The 17,519-nt window shown below is 44.8% G+C and overlaps 1 protein-coding gene across 1 annotated transcript in view; it reads right to left on the bottom strand.

Moving 5' to 3' along the window:
* Positions 1 to 17,519, bottom strand: part of ERN1 (endoplasmic reticulum to nucleus signaling 1) — an 81,540-nt gene that overhangs the window by 22,821 nt on the left and 41,200 nt on the right. Inside the window, exons 3-10 of the mRNA XM_044744363.2 lie at positions 15,673 to 15,706; positions 14,585 to 14,657; positions 10,981 to 11,053; positions 8,770 to 8,892; positions 4,778 to 4,879; positions 3,672 to 3,933; positions 2,303 to 2,381; positions 1,098 to 1,263 (exon numbers count right to left, since the gene is read on the bottom strand). Of these exons, the coding sequence (XP_044600298.1) occupies positions 1,098 to 1,263; positions 2,303 to 2,381; positions 3,672 to 3,933; positions 4,778 to 4,879; positions 8,770 to 8,892; positions 10,981 to 11,053; positions 14,585 to 14,657; positions 15,673 to 15,706 (912 nt within the window). The remainder of the gene's footprint in view (positions 1 to 1,097; positions 1,264 to 2,302; positions 2,382 to 3,671; positions 3,934 to 4,777; positions 4,880 to 8,769; positions 8,893 to 10,980; positions 11,054 to 14,584; positions 14,658 to 15,672; positions 15,707 to 17,519) is intronic.

The following is a 17,519-nucleotide window of genomic DNA, read 5'->3' on the forward strand; positions in this document are numbered from 1 at the left end:
GTTATGAGGAGTCAGGATGCATAAAGAAGAACAAGACTTGGATAACTACAAAGGGAACCATCAACGCTCCAGTACAGCCAGCCTCCTGCCTGCAACCCCCAGTTACACCCCATCCAGACCCCAGTGGCAGCAGATCCTGCTGCCTCCTGTGCCCCATATCTCCCAAGCCACTCCCATCCCCTGCCCAGTGCCCCCAGCCCTACCCTCTCTCTGCCTGGTACCAGCGGGGCACCAAGAGGGAGAATGGGGAGGAGAAACCTCATCAGCCCATGTGTGTTCCGGACATCCCACTTACCTCTTGCCCCACCTGGAGCTGTAGCCTCACCTCTTATCACCTCTGGGGCTGGGAGGCAGAATTGGGAAGGTGGCACAGAAAGGGCAAATCAGATTCAAGAAGACTCTGTCCTGCTCTAATTACTTGGGACACTTGCCAGACACATAGCTCCTCTCACCTCTGACTTCATTTGTCACACTCACTGTGTCATCTCAACTTCTTATCTCTCTAGCTGATAGGACCTCCAGTTCAACCCCTAGGCATTAGTGATGGCAGCAACAATGGAAGAGAAGGGAAAAGGGACCTCCCAACACACACTCAGGACTTCTGCTGTGGTTCCTTGACCCAAGTCCAGCCTCTCACTCTCCACCACCCTCAATGGGTCTTCACCCCGACTCTCATGCCTACACCAACTCCAGGTGAATTCTTCCATAGAAATCGCCTCGGTTTCCTCAACTATAAGTGAAAACAACAAGGGTGTCTACCTCACACAAGGTCATTGTGAGAAATAAGGAAATACATTCTGAAGTGCTAGTGCCAATGCCTGGCACATAACTGACAATGTGTCAGATGATTGCACAAAGTTTACTTCATTTAGTACTTAAGTTCTGGAACATTAGTTAAACAATTTTTGAGAACTGACTTGGTAACACAGCTACCTTGTTTATTTTCCTTGGGGGTAAAAATGTTCCAAGGTCTGAAAGACTAACTTGGACATGAACTGAGCACAATGCAGAGCTGAGGACTGTGACCGGCAAGGTTGGCTTTTGCCCACCAGGAGGCAGCACGTCGTCACCTGAGGTGAGGAGACACCAACTCTTACCTATCAGAAGCCAGTAGTTCCTCAAGTAGTTGAGCTTGTTCTTCCCTTTGAGCCCAGGGTCAAACTTTAGGTCCGTGCTGGGTGTGATCACACACTCCCCTTTGTCCCCAATGGTGACACCATCGGTCTGGGGGCCTTCCAGCAAAGGAAGAGTGCTGCCTCGGGGCTGTGAAGACAGAACTGGAGTGAGGCCTGGGGGTAGCCCTTGCAGGCGAGAAGCAGACCTTCCCTCTGACAGTTCTAAGTGCTGAAGGGACTGCCATACCTCCAGGTTGAGCTGGTCCAAGAGTCAGAGCAAGACACAAGGCCCTAAGATCAGGCAGAAGAAACTCTTCCCTCAGGATGTGACAGTGCTGCACTGACGTCTTTACCATGGACATCTTTTTAAATTTTTATTTCTGGGAACTGGGGAATAGGAAAGATGTGTGTGGAATTCCAAGAAGCTACTGTGAGTAGCAGATATAAGTGAAAGAGAGTGCAAGGGTATCTACCAGTCCACAAGTGATGCAACTGACAGGTGGGGTGTGAGCTCCAGCCGTGAGCCCAGTGCTAACTGGGGCACTGCTGGGGCTGCAACCGAGGCAGGAACCGCCCTGCTCACAAGTGCAGCTAACCAACTCAGCGAAAGACAAGAGATGCCAACCAAACAGTAAGGACCAAAACAAGCAGCCAGGATCATGATGCCTCAGACACTCAGAGACAGAGCGCTGGAGGCAGGCTGGCAAGATCGGAGGAGACTTGGATAGGTCACAAAAGAAGGGAAAGGATTTGAGTAGGGAAAAGGAAGAAGGGGTGAGGCTCAGCCTGAACAAAGGCTAAGAAAGACGAACAGGGAACTTTTGGAAATCAGGGAGAAGATGCACTTGGTTGGCAACTCGCATGGAGACACCAGCAGTGTGGAGGAGGGGCACCAAGGGAGTGGATGGACGAGGGCCATGAACACCAGCCTGGGAAGCTTGGACTTGAACTCGGAAGCAAAGGGGGATCACCAGGGCTTCCTAGGCTTAGGAAGCTGCTTTTGCCACACATCCCTCCTCATCAAGTAGAAAACGGTATGTGTACAAGTTGTTTTTGAGCATTTAAGATCTGTGTCTTGCTTTCTTAACCAACAGGATATTTATGTATGATTCAAAGGCATTCTTTGCTAGAACGGAACAGGAGCAGTTAGAAGGCTGCATGTGTGAGCACCCCCGTAGTGGACTTACCACAACAGCGACCCCCTCGTGTACCATTGAAGGGGAGGCATAGAGGCTGGTAGAGTATTTCCCAACATACAGGGTGGGCCTAGGAGAAAAACAGATACATGCATTCCAGTCACTTAATTTCTGGATCCCACAAAAGGGGGCTTTTTGGAGAGAAGTATCACAGCCCCAAATACCACCCACAGGAATAACAGATTAACCCCCTAGCACTCCGAGCAGTGGGGTGTGAAGGCCAGGGTACCGCTCTAAGAACCAGGAGAACTGGACTGCAGGCCCCAGCTGTCACTCACTGCCTTCAAAGCATGCACAAATCACCTAACTGCAAGCTTTGTTTCCTCATCTGCAAACGGCATGGCTGCGCTAGACCATCCCCAAGACGGCCTGCAGAAAGGACTACGTGCAATGATCATCCGGGAGAGAACGAATGCGTGCAACCACCACAAAGCCTCTAAGACAGCCCTGGCCAGCACATTTGGACAACTGAGCTGCCACCAGAATCACCACCATTCTGTCTTATAATTCTTAAGGATTCTAGAAGTTCTACAGAAGCCCTAAGAAACAGTCAACTGCTCTAACCTGGATGCCTAAAGCAAAAGGAAGCACAAGAAATTCCAAACTGGGTGAGACATCAGGTCCCCCGGCTGGCTGCTCCGGCCCTCTGGGGCATCAAGGAGCAGGTGGGGGGTTGGCTTTGTCTGTGGAGTCCGCGTGAAAATGCACGGGCTGCACCTCCAGGCTCTTCTGGTTACCGTCAATAGCAAGTTTGGGCTTGGTCATCTACTGAACCTCTCTCAGCCACCACCTTACATTTGAAAAGTGGTGTACAATTTAGACAACACTTTCACGCACGTTATCTTATTTGATCTTCTCCACAGCTCTGTAAAGTGGGAAACTGAGGCTCAGCAAGGCTAAGTGACCTGTTTACAGGTGGGGATGGAGAACACAAGCCTGCCGAGTCTTAGACACACACACACAGTAATACTTTTTTTCCTGATTTTTAGGACTAATATAACTAAAAATAAATAAAATTTAAAAATATAAAAATTTAGAAAATACAGAAAGTTAAAAGATAAATACATCTATTATATTCCCACCACCTGAGATATATCCAAATTGTACTGGAGTTATATTGGCAGTCTCTTTCCCATCCCCACCGATAATTTTAATTAATTTATTGAATATTCAAGAATTCTGAAGCATCAAGGGCTGCCCCCCAGTTATTACATTTGAGCCAGTCTTGGCTCTTTATTCCTCACAGCTTCGGAGACCTCCCACCTGAGCCCTGGCCCCCAGCGCATGGTAAGCCACACCACGGCAGAACCAGACTGTCAGGGTCACAGCTGCCTCTTCTGCTCCAAGTTCCCCAACTCACGTCAGCTTGCTCTTGGCCTCCGTCTCCTTGGGGAAAGGGTACTTCCACTTGGTGATGCGCCCCACCTCCCCAGACATGAAGGTCAGATAGCGCAGGGTCTCCACAGCAACGTTGATGTGCATGACCTTCCTCAGACCCTCCCGCTGCCAGACATAAAAGGCCACCACAGGGGAAGCATAGTTTTGGATCCATAGGACATCGCCAGATTCACTGTCCACGGTCACCACCAGCCCATCACCATTGGACACAAAGTGGGACATTTCTGTAGAGATGAAATAAACAGAGCATGTTGAATCTCACCCCATCTTGAAACCACATCCTCTCCTATTCTGGCAAGTTGCAGTCAACCAGCTAGAGGAAACAAGACTTCTGGAGTATTCTCAGATCTCCTCTGAATAACCATACTTGTTTCCATTGAACTCACACAGGCTGTACAATATCAAGACACTGGGAGCTGCCTGGTTTATAAACACAGACAGGACCACTCTCAAAGGCAATTGACTTGGTGACGTTCTTTAGAATTCTATCCAATTAGTGACAGTAAATACTGAGGAGAAAGGAGCCAGTGGAGATGCCTATGAATCTGTCATTTTCCAGCAATCGTTTCAAACCTATGGGTTAAGCTGAAAGTCAGAGCTGACCACGATACTGCCCACATCTGACACGGAGGAGATCTCTGTCAGACTTCAGATACCAGTGTTAAGATGGTAAAATTGGTTTTCAGTCTTCATTTGAATTGAGGGAATGTCTACTAGAGAATTAACTATGGGATGACCACATTTAGGGAGTGGGTTGTTAGCGTCACAAGCTGATGTTTAATTCTGCTTCCTGTGGGCTTGTAGTAAATTCCTCCGTGACACAGAGAGACTCCACAAAGTGTGTCCTCCCTCTTCTCAGGCTAAACTCGCCACCACTTTATTTGGGTTCCCCTCCACACTTCTCACCCAGGCCCCTGCCTTCAACATTGACTGTTTAAGAATTTACTATGAGTCCATGGAAAGTCCAGATGCTGGTGACCAAGGGAAAATCCAGCTTTCTGGAGCAATCATTTCCTCATAGGTCACAAGTACCCGCCTGACCTTGCAAAGCCACTGGGCAGCACTTACTGTAGTCCATGTCGTCCTCAGGCAGTGAGGCTGCATAGTCGAAGTAGGTGGCATTCCACCGGAGCTCACGGGTTTTGGTGTCGTACATGGTGATGGTGTACTCTGGAGAACACACACCAATCTGTTACCCGGAGCAGCCACGGCACCTACTGAGGCGCTGACCTTATCTAAATTACAACAGACAAATCCTCCCTAAATTGTGTGTAAAGTCCAGGCCATCCATGTGGAAGGAGAAAGGCCATCTGAAGGAGCACTGAAGTCTCAGACACATGAGTGCACCCAGCTGACAGCACGTGGAGCAGGGACAAACCACCCTCGCTGAGCCCTTGAACTCATGACTCACAAAATCAGGAGCAATATCACAGTGTTGTTTTGGTCACTTACGTTTTGGTGTTGTTTATTATATAGCAATAGACAGCTGATATTAGAAATTGATAGCTAGAAGTGGGATGGTGTCATAACAAAAACCTAAAACATGTGCTACTGACTTTGGACCAGGTGGCAGATGGAGGCTGGAAGGTCAACGTGAGACTTAAAGAGCAGTGAGGAAACTGCTACTGGGAGCTGAAAAGGGATGGCACAGGCTATGTAGTGGTGACACAATTAGTAGGACTACTGCTTGCAGTAACTTGGGAAACAGAAAGAAAGGACCTAATGAACTTGTGGGTCTGGCTAAGGAGATTTCCAGGCAGAATGATGAAAGTACCAAATGGTTTCTCAACTTCGTACGATATAATACAAGATGGATAAGCTATAGAAGAAATCATTCTGTTTTCAAGCTGAATAAAGAGGAAATATAGAGGGTCTGGGACGGATGCTCCAGCTGGAAAAGATTCTCAATGTAAAAAGTGGCCTCAGGGTCAAGATGAAATCAAGGGTGAAGCTGTAAGACCCTTCTTTGAGACCTCAGAAAGATTTAAGGTGGTACTTTATAGATCCTCTGCTAGGTAAGAGGGTTCTAAGAACTGTAAGAGTGTTGTCCCATGGCACAAAGTACAGAGATTTAATCTAATGGAGTAGACTATAATTTGGCACATAGGAAGCCCACAAAATTTTTAAAGGAGTGATATTAGCATGGAGCAAAAGGACCAGAGATAGTTAAAATGGAAAACAAAAAAAAAAGCCAAAAAACAAAGGCCTCTAGATATCTAGCTTTCAACAGACAAGGAACAGACTGAGAAAGCTACAAAACACTAACCATATTTCTTATGGAAAAGAAAGGACTTCTCAGAGGCTGGGACCAAGAGCTGCTGAGAACAATATATTAGGGAACTAATCCCAGAGGGCAAGACTAGGCCCTAATCAAGGAATCTTCCCTACCTTCAGAGTAGGGGAAGCTGAAAACATGCACCTGGCTGGATTCCAGAATCACTAAGGACCAGTGACTGACATGTGCCTCTCTCTCCTTCCTTTTTTGAATGGGAATGTTTACTGCAGCTCTCCTGTCTCTCACCATTGTACTTTGGGGGTGGGAGGTGGGAAGGAGGAGAGGGATAACGGTCTCTTTAATTCACAGATCTCCAGATCAAGAGGAGCCTTGCCCACCTCCAAACCTGATGCAGATCACAAGATGCTGGATTTTGAGAGGGATGCTGTGACTGGACTTTGGGAGTCTTGGGAAGGGGTAAGTATATTCCGCATGTGAGAGGGTTGTAAACTATCGTAGCCAGAGGGAGGACCTGGTAGAACATCTGAAAAGATCACCACCACCAATTCTCCCCATCTTATAATGTGCATGTCAGTTTTCCCATTAAGAGGCTGACTCTATTTCCCCATCCCTTGCTTCCGGGCTAACCTCGTGACTTGTTTTGACCAAGAGACTATAGCAGAAGTGAGATTCCAAGATTTCCGAGCCCAGGCCTTAGAAGCATTGTAACGCCCACATTTACCCAAGAGGAGAACCCAGTCCCCATGTAAAGAAGTCCAGGCTACCTGTGTAGAGTTGAACCAAAGTCCCAGACATCTGAGTGAGCCCTGCCAACGGCATGTAGAGTAGAGATATCCATTCCCTTCCTGAATTCCTGACCCATGGAATCGTGAGCAATAAAATGTTGGTGTTTGAAGCCACTAAGTTAGGGTGGTTTGTTATGCAGCAATAGATAACGGAAACAACAGCTTTCTACACCCATGCACACACTCCACCTAATGTCAGAGCAGATCCCAACTCCTCAACCATCTCAAATTCTACCTGAGAACCAAACAATATTTATTCCTGGGTGAAGCTGGAAACACTGTAAGGCTTTACTTGATGGAAACAGTAAACAAACAAACCCTAAGTAGTCACTAACGTTGGGGTACTTGATTTTTATCAGGGGCTGGGGGCGAATGGAGAGCCCTGTCGTCTAATAGAGACCTTCCCCCTATGCACAGAAGAGCCTAGCCAGCTTCTACAGGGCCCAAGATTGGTCTGACTCAGTTTTAGAAAAGCACTGTTTTCCACAGCACCTGAAGGAAGGTGATCTCTTTTTTAAAGCCTTGGCTACCTCGATGTTAGACCTAAGTTTAGTGCTCAATTGTAATGATTTCATCCTAGGTTTCTGGCATAACTTTTCCTTTTAAATGTTTTCTTGTTTCCCCTTTCAGCGCTATCTTAACTGTCCATCCCACAGTTTTTATGGAGGATGGTATATGTCAGGTGCTACACACACAAAATGAATAAGGCTGATCCCTGCACCTATCCCCCCCTTCATGCGCTCCAACATCTAAGCATCTGCTACACGTCAGCACTCTGCCTGGTGTGGAGATACAGCAGGTGCACAAAACCAAGTCCTGCCCTCAGAAAGCTGACAGTCTAGTGGGGGAGTGGGAACATAGGCAGGTACGATTTAGAAACATGGAGTGACAAGTGTTAAGAAGATGAAGAAGGCTGAAAAGAGAGGAGATAAAAAGTGGTGTGGTGAGGAGGGTGCTGCTGATGCCTGTAACGAGCCAACGACAGGCAGCGAGATGGTGCAGGGGGTCAGAACTGGCACCCCAAAATGTGTCTCTTTGCCTTGATTATTTTTAAGAGAAAAATACTCTGAAAGAAACTTTCACCTTCCCTCTAACTGCCTAAAAGAATTTAAGATAAAAGGCCTGTCCCCAGGACAGGCCATCCCCATAGATAACTCTGGGTATCAGGAGACTGTGAGGGTCCTTACTAAGCTCATTCTTATTAAAGTTCTGTTTACCAAACATTTGCTTTTCCTTCCCAATGTGAAATGCCTTCTTCCCCTCTGAAGTCCTAAACCACTACCCCCAACATCCTCCTTTGTCTTTAGCTGAAGATGGTATTTAAGGTGGCAGCTTTGGCCGGTTGCTCAGTTTTCCTGGGTTTCTCCCATGTATACACGTTACAAAGCTTTGTTTGATTTTCTCCTGTTATTCTGTCTTATGTCAATTTAATTTCTAGACCAGCCAGAAGGACCTAGAGGGTAGAGGAATTGTCTTCCTCCCCTACAATGGCTATGACACCTTCTAGAGAATGAAGCCCAGAGGCAGAGACCCATGAGGGGGCTCCTTCAGGTCCTTTTTGGAAACAAGCAGGTTATACATGACAAAAGGTTCTGTCCCTGACTGACTGCCCCAAGGAACTCAAGGGTGGGTTGGGAACTTTTTAAGAGATGCAATCACCAACCATCCTGAACCAGATCAAGTCCCACCACAGAGCAACACCTGTGACCTTTGCCTCACTTTTAATGCTAAGATCTCCTCTCCGGGAGAAGCTTAGGTCCTATCCCATAACCTGCAGTGTGTGTGGAAGCATGTTTTCCAACTGAGGCTGCGCTAGCGATACCCACCGCTCCCTTTTGAATACTCATTCCCCATCTGAAATAAAAGGCCCCTGCTTTCCCATGTCCGGGGACAACCAGGAGTCTGGAAACGACTTCACATGGCCTCGTATTTGCTGCAAATAAGTTCTACTTTGTGTGACAACTACTCCTGGTAGAGAGTCTGATTCTAACTTGCCAGGAGGCGAACTCATTTTTGGTTCAGTAATAGTTCCTTCTTACCTGTTCGCCCAAGATACAGAAGAGAGGTTGATGGGCAGAGACTATCTGCAAACGCCGATGACAAAGTCTGCTGCTTCTCTCCGGTTAGAAGGTCAACAACATACCAAATGTCCTGCTTTTTACCTGAAAGGTCACAAGGACATACCGTGGTTTACACTCGTTCTACATGGAAAAAACCAACACTGCCAAACTAGCAGCCCAAGGTGGTCTCTGGGCTGAAATTCTTATGGCGTCAAAAACATTTCTGTGATGCTCCCAGGGTGACAGGTAAATGGTAATGTGAAGATAATAAAACTTCTTGGGCCACTGGATCTTATACTAACTTAATAACCTAATCATGGTACAAAAATTTCTCCAAACCTAATAACTCATAGATCTTACTGCTTTGATTAGTGGCCTTAAATATGAAGTCTGGCTGTAAAATGCAACCCTTTTCCCATAGACTAGGATCTATATAAATATAGAAATGTACCCCGGGGTTTATCTCTCTGGCAACCATCATGCATATATCTCAACATCTCTACTAAGGAGCCTTCCTGTGAAGAGCTCTCCAATGACTGTTTATGACTAATTAGCTGGTACCCGTGACTGGGTAGCAGAGTTGGTTGCAACCTGGTGCTAATGAGGCCAAAGTTATCTCAGCCCCTGACACCAGCCAGTAAATTATTCCCCAGCCACATGCCACACCCCTCACCTCGGTCAGCTGATTAAAAGGTCTGAACAGGTGGACAGCATAGCCAAACAACATTATTAGGAAAACTCAAAGCATACGTATCTACAACACATACACCAGAGCATCCTGGTAATGGTGAGTCAGTAGCATGGGCCTCTCATCTGAAGGCCAACACATTCACTGTGATGTGTGCATTTCTGTTTTGTAAGGTATGGCCTCTTCTCATTTGTATCTTCCTTACTTATTGGCCAAGTTTCCTATCTGAAGGGACTCTTGGAAGCAGAGTACTGAGATGCCAGGAAGATTACGGGGCATTTAGAATTTGCTAAAGCTACACTTAGTTCTAACAGATGTAGCATACATGCCTAGTCCACACATGTGAAACTTGTCCTTCTCAAAATGTTCTGTTCTCAATGATGAAATCTTAATATGAAAACGATCTGAAGGTAGAGTGAAAAACTCACCAAACAGCTGTGACCATGATCCCTTTCCATCTGGCATGGCACCCCTACGTTATTTCAAGGACCGTTACAGTCTGCATAACTCAGCTACCACTTTAAGGGATGGATTGGGCAACTGCCACAATTTTAAACATGCTTCATGAACTCACTTAAGAGGGTACCACACAAAGATGATGGAAACACAGTATCTTAAATGCACGGTAAGTGATGAATCGCTGGCAAAAGCTGAAGACCAGACAGAAAACAGTGACACAGCTGGTCAGAAGGGGGTCCAATGGGGCTGGGGCATGGCCCAGAGATGGGGAGCCTGTGCTGATCACTTCCTCTGAATCTCTAGGCTGGGGGCTTCCTCCTTCTGAAGGTGTGGAAGGAAGCAGGAGCCCCAGGGTCGCCTGTACTTGAGCCCAGAAATACACAGAAAGCTCCCGAGGCACGAACAGGCAATGAGCACTTTCAGTTCCTCAGAAAGAAAGCCGCTGTATAAACACAGGATATTATTACTACTAGGATGTCAAGATAAATACAGTTCTCCTTTGTGTTATTAATGCATTTTTATTGACATTTTGGCAGCAACATGGTAAAAGAAAAGCAGGTGATCTGATGCTTTGAAAGATGTGATCCCTGGTGTGAAGGCAGCTTATCTAGGCAAGCTGTTAAATGCTGTTTTTATCCAATATTCTGATAGCAGGAAATACTAAGAAAGCTCTATAATTAATAGGCAGAGCCTGGCTTCCCTTTCTTGGCTCAGACTATTGCATTCACTTTAAATTTCACCCAATTGCTTCTGGGTATGTTGCAATCTTTAAATGGCAGGGGTAGGTCAACACAGCAGCTAAAAGCTTGTTAAATGAGTAACCATATTAACACTGCCTAGTCTGCTCCCAAGAGGGGGGAACCCTTTCTTAATTGGTCAGCTGATCCTGACGTGAACAAGCACAACCAAGGCAAGAAAGACCTTTCCCAGAAGGGTTGGTGGGGGAGTGACTGCACACCTCTCCCAGACATGCCACTTTCCCAGATTCTGGGGCTCATTTCCAAAGAGATCAAAGTACCAGTGTTGAAAACAGGAACCCTTACCCATGTAGAGAATTCCATCTGAACTTCGGCATGGGGATGCCTGTACCAACTCTGGGATGGTAAAGGGAAGTTTCTTAAAAAAACAAAAAAAAAAAGGCAAAGAAAAAAATAAGTTAACCAAGTCTTGTGCAATTATTACAATTTTACTGCACAGTCTGTTTCTGTTGCTCAATTCTCCTAAAAAGAGAGAAGCATTGTTGACGGTAGATGGAGTTTTCCTAATTGGAAACCAAGGAGAAGAGGTACCCCAGGCTTCCATATCCACTTTGGGCAAGCACTTAGCTCCCAAGTCTCTGTAAACACTAACTCCTTTACCCCACAAGCCCCTGGAAGTCTCTTGTCCAGAAAACTTCTGGGGACAACACACACCTTTTCTGCAAAGACTTACAAATGTGGAGAGTTACACAAACTTTGAAATTCTAAAAGGGGCAGAAAGAATTCTCCTGTCTTGGAAAACTGACCTAGAGCTGGCTAGATTGAGTAGAATGACAATGCTTTTCAGAGTGGCAGTGAGCCCTGAGATTAATTCTGAAGAGAAGCAACCTCGGTACCAGCTGAAGCTTCGAGGGAAATGAGAAGTCATCATTATGTGGGCAACACAGGAATCTGAGGTGGAAAGAGAAGTTTTGATGTTTTCTTTAGTAAATAATTCTCTACTGAAAAACAGAAGAAAATCGAGCCTTTTGGTATTAGAAGGAAGTTATGGTTGGTGCCAGGAAAAGAAACTCAAAAGGAATCCACATGTTTCAACTGCATTTCATCATAAAACCGATTCTTCTGAGTCTACAGCTGACATCTGACAAGTTCTTTTGGTTAATGTTTGTTTCAGTATACTCTATTTTTGGAACATTCTGTGTTCTTGAAACTGTTCTATAGATACCGACTTCTACTACATTGTTACCTTTTTCTCCAAGAAAGAAAAGCTCTCTCTCTAGCTTTGGTAAGCAGAACTTTAAATAATCAACAATTTGGACTTTCCCATTATCTCAACATTTTAAATGCCTTAGAAAAGGAAAAATGAAAGAGAAGGCTGTAATGACTAGGTTTCTGCCACATGCTTCTGAGAATCAGAAAGTTGTTGCAAGGCTTCCAGTCTGGAGTCCTGTGGTGTCTGCTGAGTAGTGCTACAGGCCTCCTGATTCGGGGCCCAAGCTGGAACTCGTTGTTCCTGGACAATTAAACCCCAACAGAGGAAGGTGCGCGCAGGATGGTGGTCAGTGCATCCTTTGGAAGTTAAAGCTCTTCAAGTCCCAAGTCCAACACTTGGAGCTTTGGCCTTGGGCATGTTCCTTCACCTCTCCAGGCACAGTTTCCACATCTCTAACATGGTGACAACACCTGTATGCCAGAGGGTTACTGACAGGTTCAAAGGAGACAACTTACACAAATCACTCAACGCCCTAGTTTCTCGCAAGCAAAGTGTTTAAGAAATAGAGGTTCTATTGTGGAGAAAAATGTTGATGGTGAAACACACACACGTCTACACAAGGTTTGCCCTTCTTCTCTCATCTGTTCCAGTCATAGGTATTCATAAAATAATTTAAAAATACTCAGATGAAAGCTCACCCAGCCACTATGGTCTAGACCAGTGGTTCTCAACCTTGGCTGCAAACGAGAGTCACTTGGAGGCTTTTATTTTGTTGTTGTTGTTGTTTGTTTTGTGTGTGTGTGAGAAAGATTGGCCCTGAGCTAACATCTGTGCCAATCTTCCTCTACTTCATGTGGGATGCCACCATAGTATGGCTTGACGAGTGGTGCTAGGTCCACTCTTGGGATCCGAACCTGCGAACCCTGGGCTGCCAAAGCGGAGAGCGTGAACTTAACCACTATGCCACGAGGCTGGCCCCAACTTGGAGGCTTTTAAAACTCTATTGAAGCAGAACATCCACAGAAAGCACACGTAAGTGTACAGCTCAGTTACATTTTGCAAAGTGAATACACCCATGTAACCAGCATCCAGATGAAGAAACAGAACATTTCCAGCCACTCTGAAAGCCCCCTTCTTGCCCTATCTTCCAATCATAAGCCCCCAGGGTAATCATTATCCTAACTTCAAAACAGCATAGACTCGTTTTTCCTGTCTTTGAGCTTGATTTAAATGAATCATTCAGAGTGCAGCCTTTCTTGTTTGTCACCTTGTGTCCAACTTTATGTTGGTGAGATTTCACCCATGTTGGTGTGCACAGTCACAGACTGTCTGCCCTCATTGGCATAGACTACCGTAATTGATTTATCCCATCTACTACTGACGCTATTTGGGTAGTTTTCACTTTTTGGTTATTACAATGGTGCTGCAGTATATTTGGGTTGGTGAACGTATATATGCATTTCTGTTGGGTGTGTAACCTGGGAGGGGATCACCAGGTCACAAGGCTCTAACAGATACTGACAAACAGTTTTCTAAACTGGATGTAACAATGTGCACTTCCACCAGCAGTGTCCAAGAGTTCTGGTTGCTCCACTCCTCCCCAACACCTGTTTTCTTTTTCCGTTTTTCTCATTTTAGCCATTCCAGTGAATGGGTAGTAGTAAGACACTGTGGATTTTATTTGCATTTCCCTAATGACTAATGAAACTGAGTACCTTTCCATATATTTATTGACCATTTGGATATCCTCTTTTTCCATTTTTCTATTGGGTTGTCTTTTTTTTTTAATATTCCATAGGAGTTCTTTATATATTCGGAATATGAATCCTTTGTTGGATATGTCTTCGCAAACACACAGTGGCCTGCCTTTCTTAATGGTGTCTCAATGAAGAAATATTCCTAATTTTAATATAATCCAATATATCAATTTTTTCCTTTATGGTTACTGTAGGACTTTTCTTTTGCGCGCTGTTTAAGACATCTTTACCTACTCTAAGGTTATGAAGATGTTCCACTACTTTTTTTCTTAAAGTTTTGTTTTATATTTCAGGTTTAGATATGCAGTCTATCTGGAACTAATTTTTGTGAGTCTGGTGTGAGGCAAGAGTCAAGGTTTTCTTCCATGTGGATATCCTAATTGACTCAGACTGTTTATTAAAAAGACCATCCTTCCCCACTGCACTGCAGTATCACCTTTGTCATAAATCAGTTGAGTGTATGTGAGGGCCTGTTTCTAAAGTCTCTTATCCGGGGAGCTTTTTAAAAATCCTGATGACCTAGATGAATTCAATGGAGACTTTTGGAATTGGGACCTAGACTCAAAGTTCTCCAGGTTATTACAATGTGCAGCTAAGGTTGAGAACCACTGGTCTAGCTTCTCAAATGGAGATGGGAACGGAACACCACACGTCCCTCTCACGAGGGCATGTCTGTTGCACGGTGGGCAGTGTTGCAGACTTACTTGAGAATCACTAGTTAGAGCGAATCCTGTTACTAAAGGAAGTATTATACCCTTCCAGTGTGTTGTCTACACCATGAGAACCTGCTGGTCTGGATCAATGTTTCTGAACTCTGGCTGCCATTTAAAAGCCCATCTGGGAACCTGTGAAATGATATTGATGCCCAGTCTCCACTCCAGACCACTTGAATCAGAATCCCCAGAATTTTTTTTAAGCAACAATTGAGGATCACTGGTGTAGAACCTCCAGAGTACCCAAAGACACTGAATACACTCACCGTCAGGCCTTCGTTATTCTTGCCCCCAAGGGTATAGAGGCTGCCATCATTGGGATCTGGGAGGAAGGCAGGCCTAGAGATTAAGCAATAAGCATCAATGATAAATTATAGCCCAGGGTACAGAACAAAATATCAAAGCCATGACTAGGGGTAGGGGAAGTGGGATGTGCGTGTGTATAAGACAATTCTACCTACTGCTCCTTTCACTTTAGCCATAAATAAAATATCCCTGTGTTGGTGTATACTATACTTGAGTGAAAAAAAGCAACCTGCAAAGGAAAAACAGTACATAACCATAGAAGGGTAAATCATCATTTGGTCATTTGGTCAAAGCACTTTGGATGAAATAAAATAAATGAAAAGGACCCAGCAAGACTACTTTCCAGTTTCCAAGTCAATTGTGTATAGAACTTCAACAATTAACATTTAATAGCATGGCAGGGTACATAAACAGGTAGAACAAATCTACCGTCAGTGGTCAACAAACATTCATTTTTAAACTGGAGGCAATAAAAGTACATTCTGAAAGCCTGACATGAGAAAGAACTTGCCAAAGAGATGGCTCGAGGTTTCTCGGTCAGTAGATTCCCGTGAAGCCAGTGCAGGTAGTCTTTGGTGAAGTTAACCTGCTAAAGACTGAACTAGGACTAGTCTCTCAGAAACCCCTTGCCGAATCTTCTCTCTGCTTAGGATGCACCATCACCTGAGGTTCTTCCAGGTGCCATCCACCTTTACTCCATCACCCACTCCAGGAGCAGGTCACATTCCATGGTGTAACAGTGAAGAGGGCACCAGCTAAATCCTTAGGTCCTCCTGAGGACTTTGGAAGCTTAAGTTCAAAACCTGACTTAAGTTTCATCTTAAATAAGCCTTTTTAATACCATTGCCTTCCTTCCTCAGGGAACTGACCACCCTCCCCCCAAAAGAGGCTTCTATCATAGCACCTGTAAGACTAGATATCTCAATCATTCTCATTATACCTTAAGTTTATGCATTTATGTACTCCCAGCAACTAGCTTCATAAATATTGGTTGAATAATTAATAAAATGAATTAAAGGGAAGTAGTAAAGCAAATCAGAAAACTTACTCTTCAACATGTGTTGGAACCTGCAGAACTGGATCTGTGGAAAAGAACAACAACAAAGGCATCATCAGACAGACCTTAAAATATCAAGATTCCTAGAGGGCTCCCAGGACCAATTCACATGTTGCAGCAATAACTCAAACTGACCAACACGAGACAATGTTCAGAAAACATACACACAAAGATACAAATGTAAGCTCTTATGATTGTCACTGAGGCTGGATAGAGGACTGAGAGCAGAACAGAACTACTGTCAAGAAGTGTGCATATAACTCAGGGGATGGACACAGAAGGAAGAACCAGTCACAACCCACAGTGGACAGGGGGTCACAGTGTCACTATTGGACACATCGAAGGCTTTTAAAACTTAATCACCTTGTCAGATACTTGGGGTGGTACCAGATATTCCCATTAGGAAAAGCAAAACTGTGACTTAAGAGTCAATTTTGTGGGGCCAGCATGGTGGCGTAGTGGTTAAGTTCGTACACCCCACTTTGGCGGCCCAGGGTTTGAGGATTCAGAACCCAGGTGCAGACCTACACACAGCTCATCAAGCCACGCTGTGGCAGTGTCCCACATGCAAAGTAGAAGAAGACTGGCACAGATATTAGCTCAGGGATAATCTTCTTCACACAAAAAAATCAATTTTGCTGTTGATGAGAATATGACTGGATGGTAAATGGATACACCCTTTTGGGGAGGCAATATGGCAATCTTAGAGCTTTCAAGCGTTCACTCTCTTTGATTCCCTTGGATCCATTAGTCTCATTTCTATAAAATCTAGTTTAAAAATAACACAAAATATAGAAAGTGCTTTCTGTACAAAGTTGCTCACGATAGCATTACAAATGATCTCACTATTCAATAATACAGTTAAATTATGGAATGTCCATTTGGCAGAAAATTAAGCCTTCTAAAAGGGCTTATAAAAATTTAAAACATGTACAAATCTTTAGACTGTTATGTTCAGGAGAAAAGATAACATTGTACATAGAGTATTAATGCAGTTGAGGAGAAAATCTTCAATATGCACAGAAAAAACTAGGTGGAAAGGCAAAAAGGGCTAATTGCAAGTTATCTTTGTTGGAAATGTAAGTGACTCCCCCACTTTTTCCATATTTCCCAAAATGTCTACAAGAGCAGGCATTACTCCTTAACTTGGAAAAAAGTCTTTTCTCAAAGTCAATCTTATACTTGCAGTAGTCAAAAATGGCAGAACGTCTCCCTCCCTAGATTCTCCGGGGCGTAAACCAAGAGGACGCTCCTGGTCCCTTGGGGTGGACGGTGGTGGGGGTGAGAGGACGCTGACATAGCAGTGCCGGAACAGAGCTCAAATCCAGAGGCATGAGACTGCACAGTAATGAGGTATTTCCAGCAATCAAAACCCCACAGGCTATGCAGCCATGCTGTCCACAACTTCAAGGCTGGGGGCAAGGATAGCAGCATTGTAATATGACTTTGTATACCGAGTTCCAGGCTCCACAGGCTCTGCTTATGGTGACAGACAGCTGTCTAATTCTCCTAGTCATTTGGGAGTATCAGATGAAGGAAATCCTTTCAAGCCTTATCATATGTTGACCTTGCTTTATAAGCCTGGCTCCTATGTGAAGGCATACGGTGTTCACAACAACAGAAGTACACACATCACATGTGGTCTGCGGGCAGCACACAAACAATTCATTAAACCAAAAACATTTTAGGAAACAGAAGGAACTTTCAGTCAGTAGCATATGTTTATTGTTCCCATTAATCACCTCTCAGTTCACTCTCACAAACAGACTGATGCAAGAGACAGGAAATAAGGGCACAGAGCACTCGCTCTACTGAAACAGTCAAGGTGCAGTTACAAC

The sequence above is a fragment of the Equus asinus genome, chromosome 13 (genome assembly GCF_041296235.1).
Source record: "Equus asinus isolate D_3611 breed Donkey chromosome 13, EquAss-T2T_v2, whole genome shotgun sequence".
Taxonomy (NCBI): Eukaryota; Metazoa; Chordata; class Mammalia; order Perissodactyla; family Equidae; genus Equus; species Equus asinus.